The sequence below is a fragment of the Rattus rattus genome, chromosome 6 (genome assembly GCF_011064425.1).
Source record: "Rattus rattus isolate New Zealand chromosome 6, Rrattus_CSIRO_v1, whole genome shotgun sequence".
Classification (NCBI taxonomy): domain Eukaryota; kingdom Metazoa; phylum Chordata; class Mammalia; order Rodentia; family Muridae; genus Rattus; species Rattus rattus.
Window position 1 is genome coordinate 110,484,423 of NC_046159.1, and position 15,924 is coordinate 110,500,346.

At 49.0% G+C, this 15,924-nt stretch overlaps 1 protein-coding gene across 1 annotated transcript; it reads right to left on the reverse strand.

Annotated features, from left to right (window-relative positions):
• Nucleotides 1–885: 885 nt before the first annotated feature.
• On the reverse strand, nucleotides 886–14,802 carry Lep (leptin). Its single transcript, XM_032905243.1, has 3 exons — nucleotides 14,795–14,802; nucleotides 5,660–5,840; nucleotides 886–3,965 (listed from the first exon to the last, which is right to left on the reverse strand). The coding sequence occupies exons 2-3, from the start codon at nucleotides 5,801–5,803 to the stop codon at nucleotides 3,606–3,608; spliced, it is 504 nt and encodes a 167-aa protein (XP_032761134.1). The 5' UTR covers nucleotides 5,804–5,840; nucleotides 14,795–14,802; the 3' UTR covers nucleotides 886–3,605.
• Nucleotides 14,803–15,924: the final 1,122 nt, after the last annotated feature.

A 15,924-nucleotide genomic window follows, 5' to 3' on the forward strand; every position in this document is an offset into this window, starting at 1 on the left:
TCTAGGAATGGGACAAGCATTGTTACAAAAGGGACCTCCTTAGAGACCCCTTCCTTTGTTTCTACTGTGTGAGGGTCCTGCATTAAGATAGCAGCTGCAGTTTGTAAATGGCCCTTAACTGGGTCTTGATCTTGGATATCCGGGACCCAGGATTATGGAAAGATGTCTGTTGTTCACCCTCCTAGACATGGTCCTCTGTTGTAGCAGCTGGTGGGGAAGCTGACACCCCTATGCTCCCCAGCAGACAGCTAACAACCAAACCTGTTGTTAATTGTGATGTGGAGGGAGGAAGGTTTGCTTAACTTCGGATCTTGTGGGGTCCTCCTTAGCATCTCATCTTTAGAGACACCCATGACCTTTCTGCTGAGGACATGTCTTTTAAGTTGCCATGGAAATGACAGTCTTTGATAGTCAGTCCCACAGTCCCTCTGGACAGGAACTGAGCAGGCCAGGTCCTGAAGGGATGGCTATTCTGTGACTGCTAGGAGCCAGGTTCCCCTTCTTCTTCTTTTTTTTTTTTTTTTTTTTTTTTTTTTTTTTTTCGGTTCTGTGTGCTTGGCTGATCTGCCGTTTGTCTGTGAGGTTTGGGTTTGGTTATTTGCTTGGGGTTTTGTTGTTGATACTTTTGACTCTGGCTTTTAAAAATAACCTGGTGCTTCTCAAGGCCGGTTTGCAGGACTGCACAGCCTCTGGTGCAGAATGTGCTCCTTGCCCAGCCCTGGGCTTTAGGGTAATCCTTTTGCCTGAATAACTGGTAGCTGGCTGTGGCCAAGCCCGGGTGGGGCTGACCCTGGTGATGGCTGGACGGCAGCCAGGCCTTGCCCTGTCACACACAAACAGCGCTCTGGAAGCCCCTCCACAGCAGGAGACAGAAAACAAAGCAGGGAGGCATCATTCATTTATTTGAATTTGCACAAAATAAGACAAAAGTTTGTTGTTGCTGTTGTTACACATATATTTAAAAACAAAAACAACAACAACAAAAGAACAAAACCCAAACCAAGCATTTTTGCATATGGGAAGTTTCACAATCTGGGAACAAGCCACAGTGCAAGGTTTTCTGAGCAAAAGGATCAGGACATTCCAGCTTGATGAGGTGGCCAAGGTGACATAGCGCTACCCCAGAGCAGTCTGACACCAGCCATGACACCAGCTACCACAAGCCTTCGCTCCAGACTGTGGCACTTGGAACTCTTTCAATAGCCACTTTCTCGGCCCACAAAGTCCTCTCAGCACTTCCTGTTGTTCTGTCCCGTTCTTTTCGGTCTTCCCTGTCACATCCTGTTCCGACTCTCACCCCTCCACATACCCACTGTCTAATAAAACAACATCACATCCCTCAGCTCCTCCAAAATCTACCTCAAATTCCTCTCTTTAAGTCAGCACCACAAAACCCGATCCAGTTCACCTCCACCTGGCTGGAAGGACACACTTCACAGGGCTGAGGATCCAGGGTCTGGTCTGGTCCTGCAACCTGTTTGCCATTATAGCTTTAGGTATAGGCTAAACATCTCTTAACAGATCCAAAACGCTCCAAAACCTGAAGGGTTTTTGAGTGCAGACATGATGCCACGAGAAGAAAATTTCACGCTGTGAAAACTTCTTTCATGCACACAACATTATTTAAAACACTGTATAAAACTACCTTCAAGCAGTGTGTATACGGTATTATGAAATATAAATGAGCTTCATGTTTATACTTGGGTCCCACCCCCAAGATATCTCATTATATATACTCAAATATACCTATGCCTGGAAAGACTCTAAAATCCAAAACCCTTCTTCTAGTCCCGAGCACTTTGGATAAGGGACAGTCAACCTGTATTTTCTTATTTTTACGATCTCAGTTATCCTGTGTCAACAATGTGCTACGATAGCCGTGGACGCTAATGTGCCCTGAAAGGTATGGCGATGCTATAGACTGTAAGCAGGGGTCCCCTGGGCACTGCCACCCCCAGCTCAGGTCCTTTCTCCTCTGTTGAAGACAGCACTGTATTTTCAACTGTGTGGGGCTGCTGCGGCGAAGTACGCGCCTTGGCACGCCGTTGAGTAGGGTCTGACCGCAGGGACAAAAGCCTCTGATTTTTATGTTTATTTGGTGAGCTTCTCTAGCCCACAGCACCAGTCAGGGCTGAGCACAGAACTGTGCTCAGTCTTAAAAGTGTATTGCGTTCGATCAAGTTTTCTTGCATTGATCTGCCACCCACAACTGGATGGTGACACAAGGGTGCAGGGGTGGTGGAAAAACCCAAGCCCCTTTGTTCATCCTCCAGCCCGAAGGGCAATTCTGGCAGCCTGGCCCGAGGCCCTGGCACTTCCTCAGGAGTGCTGGCCCAGAGCTCAGGACCATCTGCTGAGTGATTTCTCATTCCCACTGGAACAAAACTGCCCCACAGAATGGGTGGGAGACCTGGTTTTACTTTGGATGAACCAATCAGACGAGAACCACATATTGACAGGCAAACATCTACCTGCTTAAGAAATGCATTGTGGGATCAACCCTGGGCAACTTTGGAGGGCTACACCAGGGACCGTTTTCTTGGGGCTCACTGTCTCCAATGTGGGGCCCTTACTCCCTGAGCTCAGCAATATGCCAACAAAAGGCCTGTAACTTTAGCCCCCTCTAAGGGTGCCTGGTATACTTCAAAGGTCCCTAAAAGAGTCAACTCCTTTGTCCTTTTCACAAAGCCACACTATGTGGCTGCAGAGGTGAGAAAATGCCTCACCTTTTCAGAAAAGTCCACCACAGCTCTGTTATTCAGAGAATGCTTCTGGTTCCTTCTCTCTCCCTCTGACACATCCCCTACCCTCAGGTGCACATAGATGCATATTACACTTGACAAAATTCATCTTCTTTTCATAATAACCTAGCCTGCGCTCCAGGCAACGCCACGGCAAACGTGTTTGCATAGAGTCAGTCACAGCAGAAACAAAACCAGCCACCAGAGGACAAGCTTGAGAGCTACCTGCATAGACTCTTGTTTGGAAGACTCCCAACCTTCCTTCCAGTCACTCAAAAAGTAGGTTTGCCTCGGGCAAGACCCATCAGTAGGATTGAAAACAGCACCCCAGGAGCCTTCCTAGCCCCAGCCGACCCCAAAGCCTGAAAAAGCCGATGCTTTGCTTCAAATCCATCCAAAATAAAATGCAGAATAAATAAATAAGTGCGTCTTCCAGCATGTGCTGCTTTGGGAGTTTCCAGCTGTGTGCAGATGTAGCCTTCATGGTGCTCCCAAAGACTCTGAGACAGTCCAGAGGCTCCACCCACCCCTTCCTCACATCCGCTGGGCCACAGTGAAGCACGCACCCAGAGGAGGTGGAACACGGAGGGGACAGGGCGGCTCTTATCTATATTTGCCGAAGAACCAGGTGAGAATCCCCTCTTCAAGGCGTCAATCCCCTCCTAGTGCTCATGGGATCGTGCGGATAACTTTAGTCAAGCCTTGCAGAGCCATGCCTTTGGAAGGGCGGTCTAGAGAGTAGGAAAAACGGACGGGGTCCTGGATGAGGGGCATGAACGCATGGCTCTCTTCTCCTGAGGATACCCGGGAGCCAAGGTTTCTTCCCTCAACATGATCCTCGGGAGCCCGGTGGTCTTGGAAACCTCAGCATTCAGGGCTAAGGTCCAACTGTTGAAGAATGTCCTGCAGAGAGCCCTGAAGCCTGCTCAGAGCCACCACCTCTGTGGAGTAGAGCGAGGCTTCCAGGACGCCATCCAGGCTCTCGGGCTTCTGCAGGCCACGGGTCTGCGGCAGGGAGCAGCTCTTGGAGAAGGCCAGCAGATGGAGGAGGTCTCGCAGGTTCTCCAGGTCATGAGCTATCTGCAGCACGTTTTGGGAAGGCAAGCTGGTGAGGATCTGTTGATAGACTGCCAGGGTCTGGTCCATCTTGGACAAACTCAGAATGGGGTGAAGCCCGGGAATGAAGTCCAAACCGGTGACCCTCTGCCTGGCGGAGACCGACTGCTGTGCAGGAGGAAGAGGAACAACAGGTGCTCAGCGAATGGCAGGGAAATCGCTCTCCAGAGCCCTCCCTCATGTCCGTGAGCCTGAGCTGCCTCTCTCCCTCTCACCTTCCTGGTCCAGGTCCTTATTTTCCTGTGGTCAGCTGACTGGGAGTCATGGAGCTGGTCTCCCAGACTTTCTGTTCATTCCCAACCACTCCACCCTTCGCTTCTGACTAATGTGGAGCAATCCCTTTCTCCAAATGACATCCGTGAGGAACCAGCCATCGCTCTCCATTCCTTATATTTTCTCTAGCCTCCTACCCTCATCAGATCTCTCCCTCCTAGTCTTCTTGTGTGGTTTTCCCTCATTAGGGTCAAAGTTGTGCCCCTCCCCCACCCTGCCGAATCTGGTTATGGGAAGGGCTTTCCCCACTGGCTTCCTCTCGTTTCTACCCACATTTGGGTAGTTGGGTCTCTCCATGTGCAGCCCTGGTGACTATTTTTGAAAGATGATGAGAACTTCTCCACGAAACGTGCAAATGTCTTAATTTAAGCTGTCCTTGATCCTGAATATGGAGCCTCTCCTGGGCTGCCAAGGCCACTGTGAGGCATCCACATTGGCCAGGAGACACGGTAGTCTCCAGATGGCTCCAGAAGGAAGCCTTTCGCTGTAGCCCGTTTAAGCCTTAGAACAAGTTGGTGATGTGATATGATGTTACCATTGTCAAGATGGTAAAAGTCAAGGTTTAAAGACCACGGAAGAACTTGCCTAAGATCTTACAGATGGGAAGCAAATGTGAGATACGAATCGCTTAGATACATCTGAGGAAATGACTGAAGATGTAGGCTGCTGGGTCTCAGAGAAAGACTACGGTGGGCACCGACAGCTGTCAACAGCTTCACAGAAGATTGGTTGTAAAGGAGGGAAAGATTGCTCTCTGTGTGACTTTGAAAGGAGTAACAGGAATAGGCAGGAGAAGCTGTAGTTAGAAACCGTTAGATCCTCTTGCCCAGTGGAGACACTGCTGGGAAGCTGGTCATATGTCAATGGAACGCCATGACCTTTAGGGATTCTTTTTTTTTTTTTTTGGTTCTTTTTTTTCGGAGCTGGGGACCGAACCCAGGGCCTTGCGCTTCCTAGGCAAGCGCTCTAACCACTGAGCTAAATCCCCAACCCCCCTTTAGGGATTCTTATACCCTGGGAACTAGACTCAAGGAAGTAGTTTCATGGAGGAAAGAAAAGGAGAGAGACAGAAACAAAGGGCTAAGGAAGGGGAGAGGGTGGTCTGTGGAATCAGGGAGGAACTCGGGTTCTCCCAGGCCTGATGTGAGCCTTCCATGCTCAGCTAGCCACGGAGGGCTGGGCTTCCTGTGGCAGTGAATGTGAGCATGGCCGCCGTATGCTATCACAGAGCTTATGGTTTCGTCATGGGCGTATAGGACAACGTTAAAATCCCTGAGGTGGCTTCGGATGAGAACCATGTGGTACTCACATAGCACAACTGAGCAGTCTAGGTTTAGACTTGGAGCCACTCAGCTCTGAATTCCAGCAGGCAGTAGTGTCGAGAGCCATAACCAGGAAGAAGGGACACCCTAGGCTTACAAAGTCTCAGGTTCTAGGGGGTGCATGACATTCAGAGGGCACTCAATGTGATTCTCAGGCTCTGGTTCTAGCCCTACTTCTCCTTTGCTTCCCCACAAGAGACTCCCTACCGTGTGTGAAATGTCATTGATCCTGGTGACAATGGTCTTGATGAGGGTTTTGGTGTCATCCTGGACTTTGTGGATAGGCACAGCTTGAACATAGGACAGATAGGACCAAAGCCACAGGAACCGGCACAGGGGTCTCCAGCACATTTTCCTCGCTGGGGTCTTCTTCTTCTTCTTCTTGGACCTAGAAACAGAAGGAATGCCATTTTCAAGAGCCCAATATAAATCCATCCAGTGGTGCTGCTGCCAACCTGCTGTAGGCTGTGGATGGATAAAATTTGCTTTCTTAACTAGCTACCATCTTGTCAAAGTCAAAGACAATTCATTACGGAACCTAGATCAATGAAATGCACACCCTTGGGAAGAGTATTGACAGTTTGATAAAACCACAGTGATGTGTCCTATAGATCATGGGGCAAGTCTTGTCAAGTGGATTTGATGATGATGGAGGTCTTGTTGCATACTTCAAGGGAAAGAGAACCTACTCTTACGGTCTAGGTTGAATGTTGTCATTTACTCACTGCCTAACTGCAAGGTATATCACATAACCACTCAAAACTACCTTCCTCCCTATGGTCTACCCTTCTCTGAGCTTTTATGAAGATCAAATCAGCTAATGCGTGTAGAAGATCATGAGGGACCCAGGGCTGCCTCGCCCTTCCTGTTAGTCTCACCGCAGCAGCCTCTTGTTATGGCTGTTGAGGTCTTCATTACTGATCTATAACTTCCTTCCTCTCCCAGTGGGAATCTGAATCCTAGCAGCATTTCTCCGCCAGTCCGGCGCAGGACACCAAGGAGGGAAGATACTTCCTACCCTCCTGCGGCTCCGTGTAACAGGAGAGACGGACAAGCAAGTAGGCTATGTCAATGTAGGAAGATGGCGCTCCACAAGGGGAGGGGACAAGTGTTTGATATCACAGAATGGGGTTGCCTTGGCTGGTGTCGAAGACCAAGAACAGGCTGGGAGAGTAGAACACAGTTACCACAGGTGGCCAAGAGCCGAGACGTGCAAAGTCGTAGAGGCAGGAGAGGACCTAGCATGCTCGCTTAGCATGCTGGAATTTCCAGTCATGGAGCCACCGGTTTTTAAATTAACACTCTGCAGATTCTTGATTAAGAAACAGAGGCCTGATGAGATGCATGAGGCAGAAAGGTAATAAAGTTAAATGTATGCAAGCCTGTAGCCAGTGAACCGTACTAAGGGTGTACGTATGAGCCTGAATAATAAAGACGTTCATGAATATTAGGATGAAGAGGGGAGACGACAGAAAAGCTAACTTCTCCTTTCTGTTCTTCCTCATCTGGGTCTTGATGGGAACAGGTAACACGGCTGTCCTCCATCGGTGGTAGTATTAATGTAATTCACCCTGTGACTACACCAAAACGAGCAATCTGCTTATATATTATTTATCATGCTTGCTTCAAGGTACGCTCTTTTTAATCTGAATTTTACAGAAGAGAAAACAAATGAGGCTCAGAAAGATGAGCCGAGTTTCCCAAAGTCAAAATGATAAGTGTCAGGCTGAGCTGTGTGCAGGACAGACTGAAATCCAGCAACTCCCCCTCAACCCCCAACCTCCGCCGCACCGCCATCCATGGCTTCATTGGCCAAGGCTTTAGTTACCCATGGTCATTTGTGATCCAAAAGAATACTAAATGGAAAATTCCAGAAATGGATAAAGGCTCTTGGTTGTGCCGTGCTGAGTGTGACTATGACGTCTCGCACTGTCTCTTCCTGTCCTCCCTGGGGTGTGAATCATCCCTCATCCAGGGCTGTCTACACTGTATACATTACGTGCCTCTGAGTCACGCAGGTGCTGCTTGGATATCGGATCAACTGTCGTGGAATCACAGTGTTGGGTTTCTAGTAACATTTATTTAATTTACTGATGCTCCTAAGGCATCACATAAACATAAACGTCCAAGGAGAGATGAACCGAGTGCTGTGGGCCCATCTGAGGAATAAATAGATGGAAATGGTTTGGAATTCTCACGGGTTTTCAGGGGCCCACCAGAAGTCCTGGAACAGGTTCTCTATAGGTCAGTGAGGCTGCTAACTGATATCCCCCACTGAGTTCCCTGAGACCCCAACCGAGGAAACAGGTGTAACAGACTTTGACGGCAGGCGCTGTATTTGTTGTTGTTGTTTGTTTGTTTCCCATGTGTCTCTGGGAAAGAGAGTTAACTTCATCTGGTCCGATCAGAGAAGTGGAGTTAACACATGCACTGGCATCGAAGGGTAAATGAGAGGAATTTTTTTTATATCCCTGCCTATCTTGACTTGTGTCTGGCTCAGGGCTGAGGGAGTAAATGCCAGCTACTTAAAAATTATTGGAATTGCTGGGCAGAGCTCGAAATGCTCAGGGCAACAGCACCTGCAGCTGACTCTGAGTCAAACCCTTGGCCCAGTGCCTCCCACGGGCATTCCAGATGGGTACTTGGTGCTTGTGGATTCCCCCCTGCAGCACAATAATGTGTGGCATTCATTTCCAAGATTTATGTGTCGATGACACCCTCCTTCCTGACCAAGCTTACTAGCAGATTAACTATGGTCATACCGTAGCTATTTTCACACAATGGCCACCCCGTACTATCAGAATGGACAGGCCGGTTTACAAGGCCTCTCTCGGCATGGACAATATGCCTCAGTAGATGCTGGCAATAAATCACAGCGCCCTGGAAATGTGGAATCGAGATGCTGCTGCCGAGTAAGTGTGTGGAAGATGATAGGCCAGGCTTCTGGGACACACATCGGCGCTTGCAGAGAGAAGTGGTCACAGATCCATCTGAGATCAAGGTCATGTTAAGAACTGATGTCCCAACAGCACATAACATGCTTATGCAACACAGGTACACATACACTAACACATCAAGGTACATAGCCATGTTGTGGCGATTACTAGTTTCTCCCCGTGTCTTATTTTTCTTTCTTTCCCAGTTGAAAGGACGCCAAGTCCTGAGGGAGAGGTGTGGCCATGGAGAATAACCACTAGGCTTGCTTCTGCCGTTAGGCACAGGTATGCAGCCAAATGCTGATCATCCAACCAAAAGCAGAAGAGCTATGTGGCAGCTCTCAACGTTGTTTATGGTGACCCACGCATACCTGTCATTTTAGCATTTGTGAGGCTAAGGCAGGGGAGTCTCTTGTCAATTCCAGGCCAGCCTGAGCTACAGAGCAAGACCTTGTCTCAAACAACAACAACAACAACAACAACAAACCAAACAAAAGCAAAACAAAAACAAAAAAACAAAAACAAAACAAAACAAAACCAAAAACCAAACAAACAAAACCCAAAATAAATAAACGGTGCCCATAAAATTAAAGTGCAAATTAGTATCCTTCTGTTATAAGAATGAACACCACTAATTGCAATGGAAGGGGGAACATTTAAGTTGATCATCCACTGCCTTGGTTAACCCTGAGGATGATAGGATACTTACTTTCTAGTTGCCAGTTAGAATTGGGGGTTGGTTAGAGCTCAAGAGAAAGGGGCCATGGATGTGATTCCAGGGAGCCGAGGGATGGGTGGGCAGGGAGAAAGGTTATTGGCAGCTACCTGGCCACAAAAAAACCTTTTTGGAAGTTTCTGATGTGAGTGGTTAACTTAGGAGTTGTTGTAGCCTAGGAGCTGGCAGAGGAGTTGCTAACATACTGACACACTGATGTAGTACACCACGTTCCTCACTTCTGGGACTATTGCAGCAGAGCCTTGGAAGGAAGAGGGGCCATTCAGGAGGACGGGTAGGCACGGGAGGCTACCTCCCTGCCCTCTGCTTCTGTTTTACTCAGGTCTTCTCACTGGAAAGCTCACCTGAGGGCTGCCTGCCTCCCCCCTGAACCCCCGTGGCCATCTACCCATGCCATGCCTCCCCTTCTCCACTGTGACTCCCTGGCAGGGGACACTGGAGAGGTTAAAAGAACAGCGGCGAGGGGAGGCCCTGAGGCAGCTCCAGGCAGTGCTACATCTTCAGAAAAAGGCTCAAGACCGGTGCGGTGCAAGAGGCTTGTAGCGCTGCTCCCCCTTTCTGATCTCACCTGGATCCTGGACAGCCTGCCTGCCCCCCAGTTAGGTGATTCTCTGTGGACAGTTCTGTGCTGTCACCCATCCCTGCAGATGAGATCACACCCTCATTTCCCCAAGACACTGGTCGTCTCAGGCGTGAGCACTCTCAGCTTCCTTTCATCCAGGGGACAAGACAGGCCTTTCAGGACAAGACTGGCAGGGCAGGGCACAGCTGACTGCTTCTTCAGATCCAGACTGGAAGACAGCAGAGCCCTGGTCGGGCCTGCTACGGCCTCCAGGCAGCAATGGGGGAAATGTTGGTGACTGGGGAAGCACTGGGTGACAGAGGCATCTGCTGGCCAAGGCTGCCATCTTTGAACTCAGCCTACCTTCCCCGGGCTGATTACACCAGAGATTAGCAAGAGACCCAAAGCTCACACTCTCTCTTCTTTCTTCTCTTCTCCAGCTATCAGATTTTTTTTTTAAGTAGATTTTTTTCACTGACAGTCTTTGGTATGCTACTATGAATTAAATTCAGATAATGTTTGCCTACGGAGCACATGAAAATATCTGAGAAATGCAAATCAAAACCACAGTGAGATATCATCTCACCTCCGAATGGCTTTTGTCAAAAAGACAAAAGATAGCAGATGCCTGGGACCGGGTGTGGGGAAGGCGAAGGCACACACATTGCTAATGAGACTGTAAATGAATACGGCCCCTATGGAAAACAGTGTGGAGATGGTCCTGAAAGCTAAAAATAGAACTACCTTATGATCCAGCAGTCCTGTTCCCAGGGATACCCCGAGAAAAGAAGCCAGTATGTCAAAGAGATACTCTGCTCCCATGTTTGTAGCCAAGATACGGAATCAAATCTTAGTGCACACTGAGGTATGAGCGAATAAATAAAAATGTGGTGCATGTCCATAATGAAATAGTACTCGCCATAAAACGAATGAAATACTGCCGCCAGTGCAACCTGGATGAAATCGGGGGACATCATGCCAAACCCAAAGCTTGGAGAGGAGAATGACAATTCTCGGGCTTCAGAAGGGGATGGGGAGGGAGAAGAGCGAGGCCAATGCTGAATGGCAGAACAGGGAATGTTACACGGGAGGTGTGACTTCTTTTAAAATGTTTTGGTCAGGGCCGGAGAGCACAGGACTTGCTATTCCAGAGCACCTGAGTTCAGGTCTCAGCATCCATGTCAAGTTGCTCATAGCTGCCAGTAACTGTAGATCCAGGACTGTCATCGGTCTCTAGCTCTGAGGGAATGTAACTCAATGCTCTCTGTGTCTGTGTGTGTGTCTGTGTGTGTGTCTGTGTGTGTGTCTGTGTGTGTGTGTCTGTGTCTGTGTGTCTATGTCTGTGTATCTGTGTCTGTGTGTCTGTGTTTGTGTGTCTGTATCTGTGTATCTGTGTCTGTGTCTGTGTGTCTGTGTGTTTGTGTCTGTGTCTGTGTCTTTGTATGTCTGTGTCTGTGTGTCTGTGTGTCTGTGTGTGTGTGTGTCTGTGTGTCTGTGTCTGTGTGTGTCTGTGTATGTGTCTGTGTCTGTGTGTCTGTGTCTGTATCTGTGTATGTGTCTATGTCTATGTCTGTGTCTATATGTTTGTATCTGTGTCTGTGTCTGAGTCTTTGTGTCTGTCTCTCTGTCTCTATCTCTGTCTCTCTCTCCGTGTCTGTCTGCCTTTCTATCACTCCCCTTCCCTTAAAAATAACAAAAGTAAGGTTTTTATTAAATATAATAAAATTTTCTTAAGTTAATTTCTGCATACATAGTGTGTGTTCGTGTATACGAGCACACACTTTATCCACTGAGACATCTCTTCTGCCTTCTCAATATTAATTTTATATGAGGTATTTTGAATTGTCCAACTAATTATGGTCCATAGCTATCTTACTGAACTACAGAGTTAGAAAGTATTTCTCTTAGGCTGGCAAGACAGCCCAGTGGATAAAGACAGTTAATAGCAAGCCTGATAGCCTGAATTCTATCTGTGGGACCAGAATGCTGGACCCACAACTTGTCTTCTGACCTTCACATGCCCTCTGTTACTCATGTATGCCTGCCCCTCCCCCTTTCACACACATTCTAGATAGACAAACAGATAAACAAGGTCTGTGAGATGTCTCAGAGGGTAAAGGCACTTTCTCCCAAGCCTGATGACCTGAGATCAGTTCCCACAACCCATATGGTAGAAGGAACCGGTTGATTCCTGCAAATAGACTTCTGACTTCCATACATGTGCCATGTGCATGTGCCATGACTCTCTTGTACACACACACACACACACACACACACACACACACACACACACACACACACTGTTTTCAAGAGGCGTTCTTTTTTAAAGGATCTGCCTTGCTGCAGGTGATCTCGTGGGGATTTTATCTCATTCCTTAAGTGTTGGCCACGGTACACGATTTGAAAAAGTCACTAAGCTTAGCAGGAGCAATTTTCTCTTCTCTGCAACCAAAGGCCTTGCTTGAGAAATCATGCTGACATTCTTAGCTGGTAGGCAGAGTGTGGGTGAGGGGGTTATATTCCTTTCATTCCCATTAGGGAAAGCAAATAGATTTCAACTCCTGCGTCAACTCTGATCAATTTTCAGTGGCTCCCTGGAGCACTGTCCAGAAGGAATCTGGAGCTCCTGCCACACACGAGGAGGTTGGGGGGCTGTACCACAATCCATTAATGACATCTGCACTTGGTTCAGCATTTACCAAAGGCCTGACGCAGGGCAGGTGTTTATTCAACTTTTGTTGAATGAATAAGTAAAGTATTCCCCATCCTTCATCGCCATTGGCTGACCAGGCTAAACTGTCCCTAAGGTGGCTTCCACTTGAAAATCATCTTTCTCTGTTCTGAGATACCCTCACATAGACCTGACTGGCCGTGAACACTCTCTTCTCCTACCTCTGACTTCTTTGTGCTGAGATTACAGGCATGGCCGGCCATTTTAGAATTCACTTGTGCCCAACAGAAGTACCTAAGAGGCCGTCTTAACGTAGCTTTCTCTCCCTCCAAAGCTTTGGAGAGCCTCCACATCTCCTCTGTATCCTCCCCGCCCCCGCCTCCACCTACATAGTTCTGTGCTGTGTGGACTGTCATTCCCAGTGACTCCCCACCACACACCCCTCCACGAGCTGTCCATTTCCAGCGCTCTAGGTGCCCTGCCTTTGCCAAGGGACCCATGCCGAGCTCTTACTGCCTACTTTGTGGCTTCCCTGCAGAACTCTGTGGTTCTCCTGAGGGCAAAGGCAATGTGCACACAGATGGAGATTTAGTCTATGGTTTTGGTGAAATGTCAGCACGGACATGATTGTAGATCACAGAGAGCTCACAGGCAGCAGGAGAGATGGGAACAGGCAGTTTTCTGTAGAGTGGGGGACATCTGCCTTCCCATGGGGAGCAGTGCTGAGCCTCCTAGTGTATCTGAGTGCCTCGTCTTCCCCTCTAATCTAACCTCTGCATTTCTTGGGGTAACTGGATAGACAGAGAAGAAGAATTCCGTGTTCCTGGAGACCCTGCTCTATCTCCCTGTCCCCCATGTGCCTGTAGGGGGATGCAGGCTGGGGTGCAGCAGTGACTGATGGCTGCGTAAAGGGAATCGTCTGGGACAGCCATCTCTGCGTCCCACATGGGTCACCGAGACATGCGAGGCATCTGCCTGGGGCTGATGGACAGGAATTTATTGCAGCGTTCCTGGCTCCGTCTTTGGCTTTTTGAGCTTTTTCCTGGAACACAGGGGGAGGAAAATATTTCCCCCAGATACCAAGAAGAGCTTGTTACTTGGGTATAAGATCTACCAAATATGAGAAGGATGCTTCTTTAGTCAACACGGGGTTGTTCCCCCTCGGCCCAGTGTCCTTGAGTGCTTGAGGAAGGAAAGAACCCAAAAAGAGTTATTGGGGAGGGGGAGGGGAAGGGGGAGGGGTTTTTCTTCCATGCCTCAACGAAATACATGATCAGTGTGGTCCTTATACTCTCCAGGAGAGTGACCTGACTGTTAGACATGCCTCTTTTAAAGTTTGGTTCTAGGTACCATACAGATCAGGAAAAGCTCAGAAATGCTCCCCCAGTCCCAGCTGACCACTGTCCACCAAGAACTCTACAAAAAAAAAATATGACTCTCACTACTGGAAGTCCATTTCCACCTTGCAAAGGACGCCCAGAGAACCTATGCTCCCACAATGGTGCCACCAAGTCTCCGCCCTCTGCCTACCTCCCCTGAACACTATGCTCCCAATAGAAATGACTTGATTGCCTTGTCCTCTCCCAAGTAGCAATTCACACAAGGCAGCACGGTGGTATCTGACCATATTTAACGCACTACTTCCCAGAGGAAGACATAGAGGAGTATATGGGCACCATATTCACAATGCAGTCTAACGAACCCCAGCGAGAAAGAAAGCTGAAGGAGGGGCATGTTGGGGCCTCAGGCTGGCAATGTGTAGTTAACCATCCTCGGTAGAAATGCCGGCCAGTGAAAAAGGGTGCAGGTTCCAGGCCTTTCCTACGATCTGCTGTTCTGTTGTCTTCTGAAGAAGATAATTTGCATGGCTTTGGGACAGATGTGGAAAGAGTCCTAGCTTCTTCGTTGTTGGTGATGGTTCGTTTGGTGTGTGTGTGTGTGTGTGTGTGTGTGTGTGTGTGTGTGTGTGTGTTCTTCCTGACAGCTTTTCTACCTATCTCTACTTAACAGTAGTTTTAGTACTAGGTAGGTCCTCAATGGAAAATGAATTCTTACAGCAAAGCGAAGCTGTATCTGGTCTTCAGGAAGGCAGAAAGCTGTGGGCTGCTCCACTGCACGCCCAGCCTTGCCGGATCTGTTCATCTCTGTCCCCTAATCATCTCAAGTCTGCAGACCAAAGACAGGCTTGGAGTCCTGGCTGGCTTTGTAAGAACAGGTTGGTGCCCTGTGGGCACAGGCCGGCCCAGCCAGGATTCTAATGCCCCTCAGCTCCCAGCCTCTTTCGCTCTGTCTGCAGAGTCCCTCCCTGCAAAACTTAGTTCAGCACCAAGCTGTCCACACTACCTCCTTCTTGCCTCAGTTTCTCTAATTTCCAGGGCTGGGTGGGGTGCTATCAGAAAGACTGGTGGAGGAGAAAGTAATGCGCCCAGGGCCTTACCTTGCAGCTGCTGGAGCAGGGATTCCTCCGGGGCTCCATGCCTGCCTGCCCCTCTTATAGTTGCCCCAGTGCAACTTGCGCAACTGCCCGGCCAGCCCCAGTCCCTGCGAGCGCCAACTCCCGCCCCACCCAGCGGGCCAGCGACGGTGGCTGTTGCAGCCTAGTGCTCCATGCAGGAGTCAGGTCCTGCTCTGGGTGCCTCAAGGGAGGACTTCAGCCGCTCCCTCGAGTGCGAGCTGGGGGCGCTTGGTATGAGCCGGGTAATCCTCGAGGTCGCGCCAGCAGCTACAGAGCAGCGGTATTCTAAGGTAGTTTAAGGACGGGTCCCTTGGGATGGTGCTGCCAGCACCGCGGGGAGCAGTCGGGCTATAGAAGGCCTGCTTTGGGACAGGGAGGCCAGCGAGCCAGAAACTCGGCCGCCAGCTGCTTCTTCCGACGGCTCTTTGCATACCTAACCTGGTTGCTCAGAGGGGAAACTAGTCCCACGCTCAGGGCAAAAACTGTCCTTTGGTACCCGAAAGACAGTCATCTCATTTGGTCTTATGATGACATAGAATGCACCTGCTTCGAAGGTTGCAAGTGTGTTTCGGGATGCTCTGGACCAGTTCCAGAGGCAGGTGGCAAGGGCTTGTGCCCGATCAAACAATGCCCCGCCCCCTTAGGAGGAAATATCTTTGGGTTCCTAGTGGGAGGAAACAGATATGGAAGAGTTTGGCTTCCTGTCTTAAAACCTCAGCTAGCTGTTAAGGATTAGAGAAAGCCAGGGAGCCAGGTTGAACAACTGGACCAGGCCTATTGAGGTCACTCCAACTGAAAGCAGCTTTGAAAACAAACCATCGCCCTCAGAACAAACCAGAGAGTTACACTGAGTAGAAGGACCCCGACTACACCCCAATCCTGACTGCCCTGGTTTGGTACCACCCATGAAATAGAATGATCTCTCTCTCTCTCTCTCTCTCTCTTTTTTTTTTTTTTTTTTTTTTCCGGAGCTAGGGACCGAACCAGGGCCTTGGGCTTGCTAGGCAAGCGCTCTACCACTGAGCTAAATCCCCAACCATGATTTTTTTTTTTTTAAAGAAATCATTATTAAATGGCTGGGAAACAAACAGGAGTGTTTGTTCTGATGTGAG

What these genes read in the sequence shown, in the direction of transcription:
- Lep (XM_032905243.1), bottom strand. Translation starts at nt 5,803, where the DNA reads ATGTGCTGGAGACCCCTGTGCCGGTTCCTGTGGCTTTGGTCCTATCTG. An exon ending in TCAATGACATTTCACACACG is followed by an intron (nt 3,966 to 5,659) that starts GTAGGGAGTCTC and finishes CCTCCTGCACAG; the next exon opens with CAGTCGGTCTCCGCCAGGCA.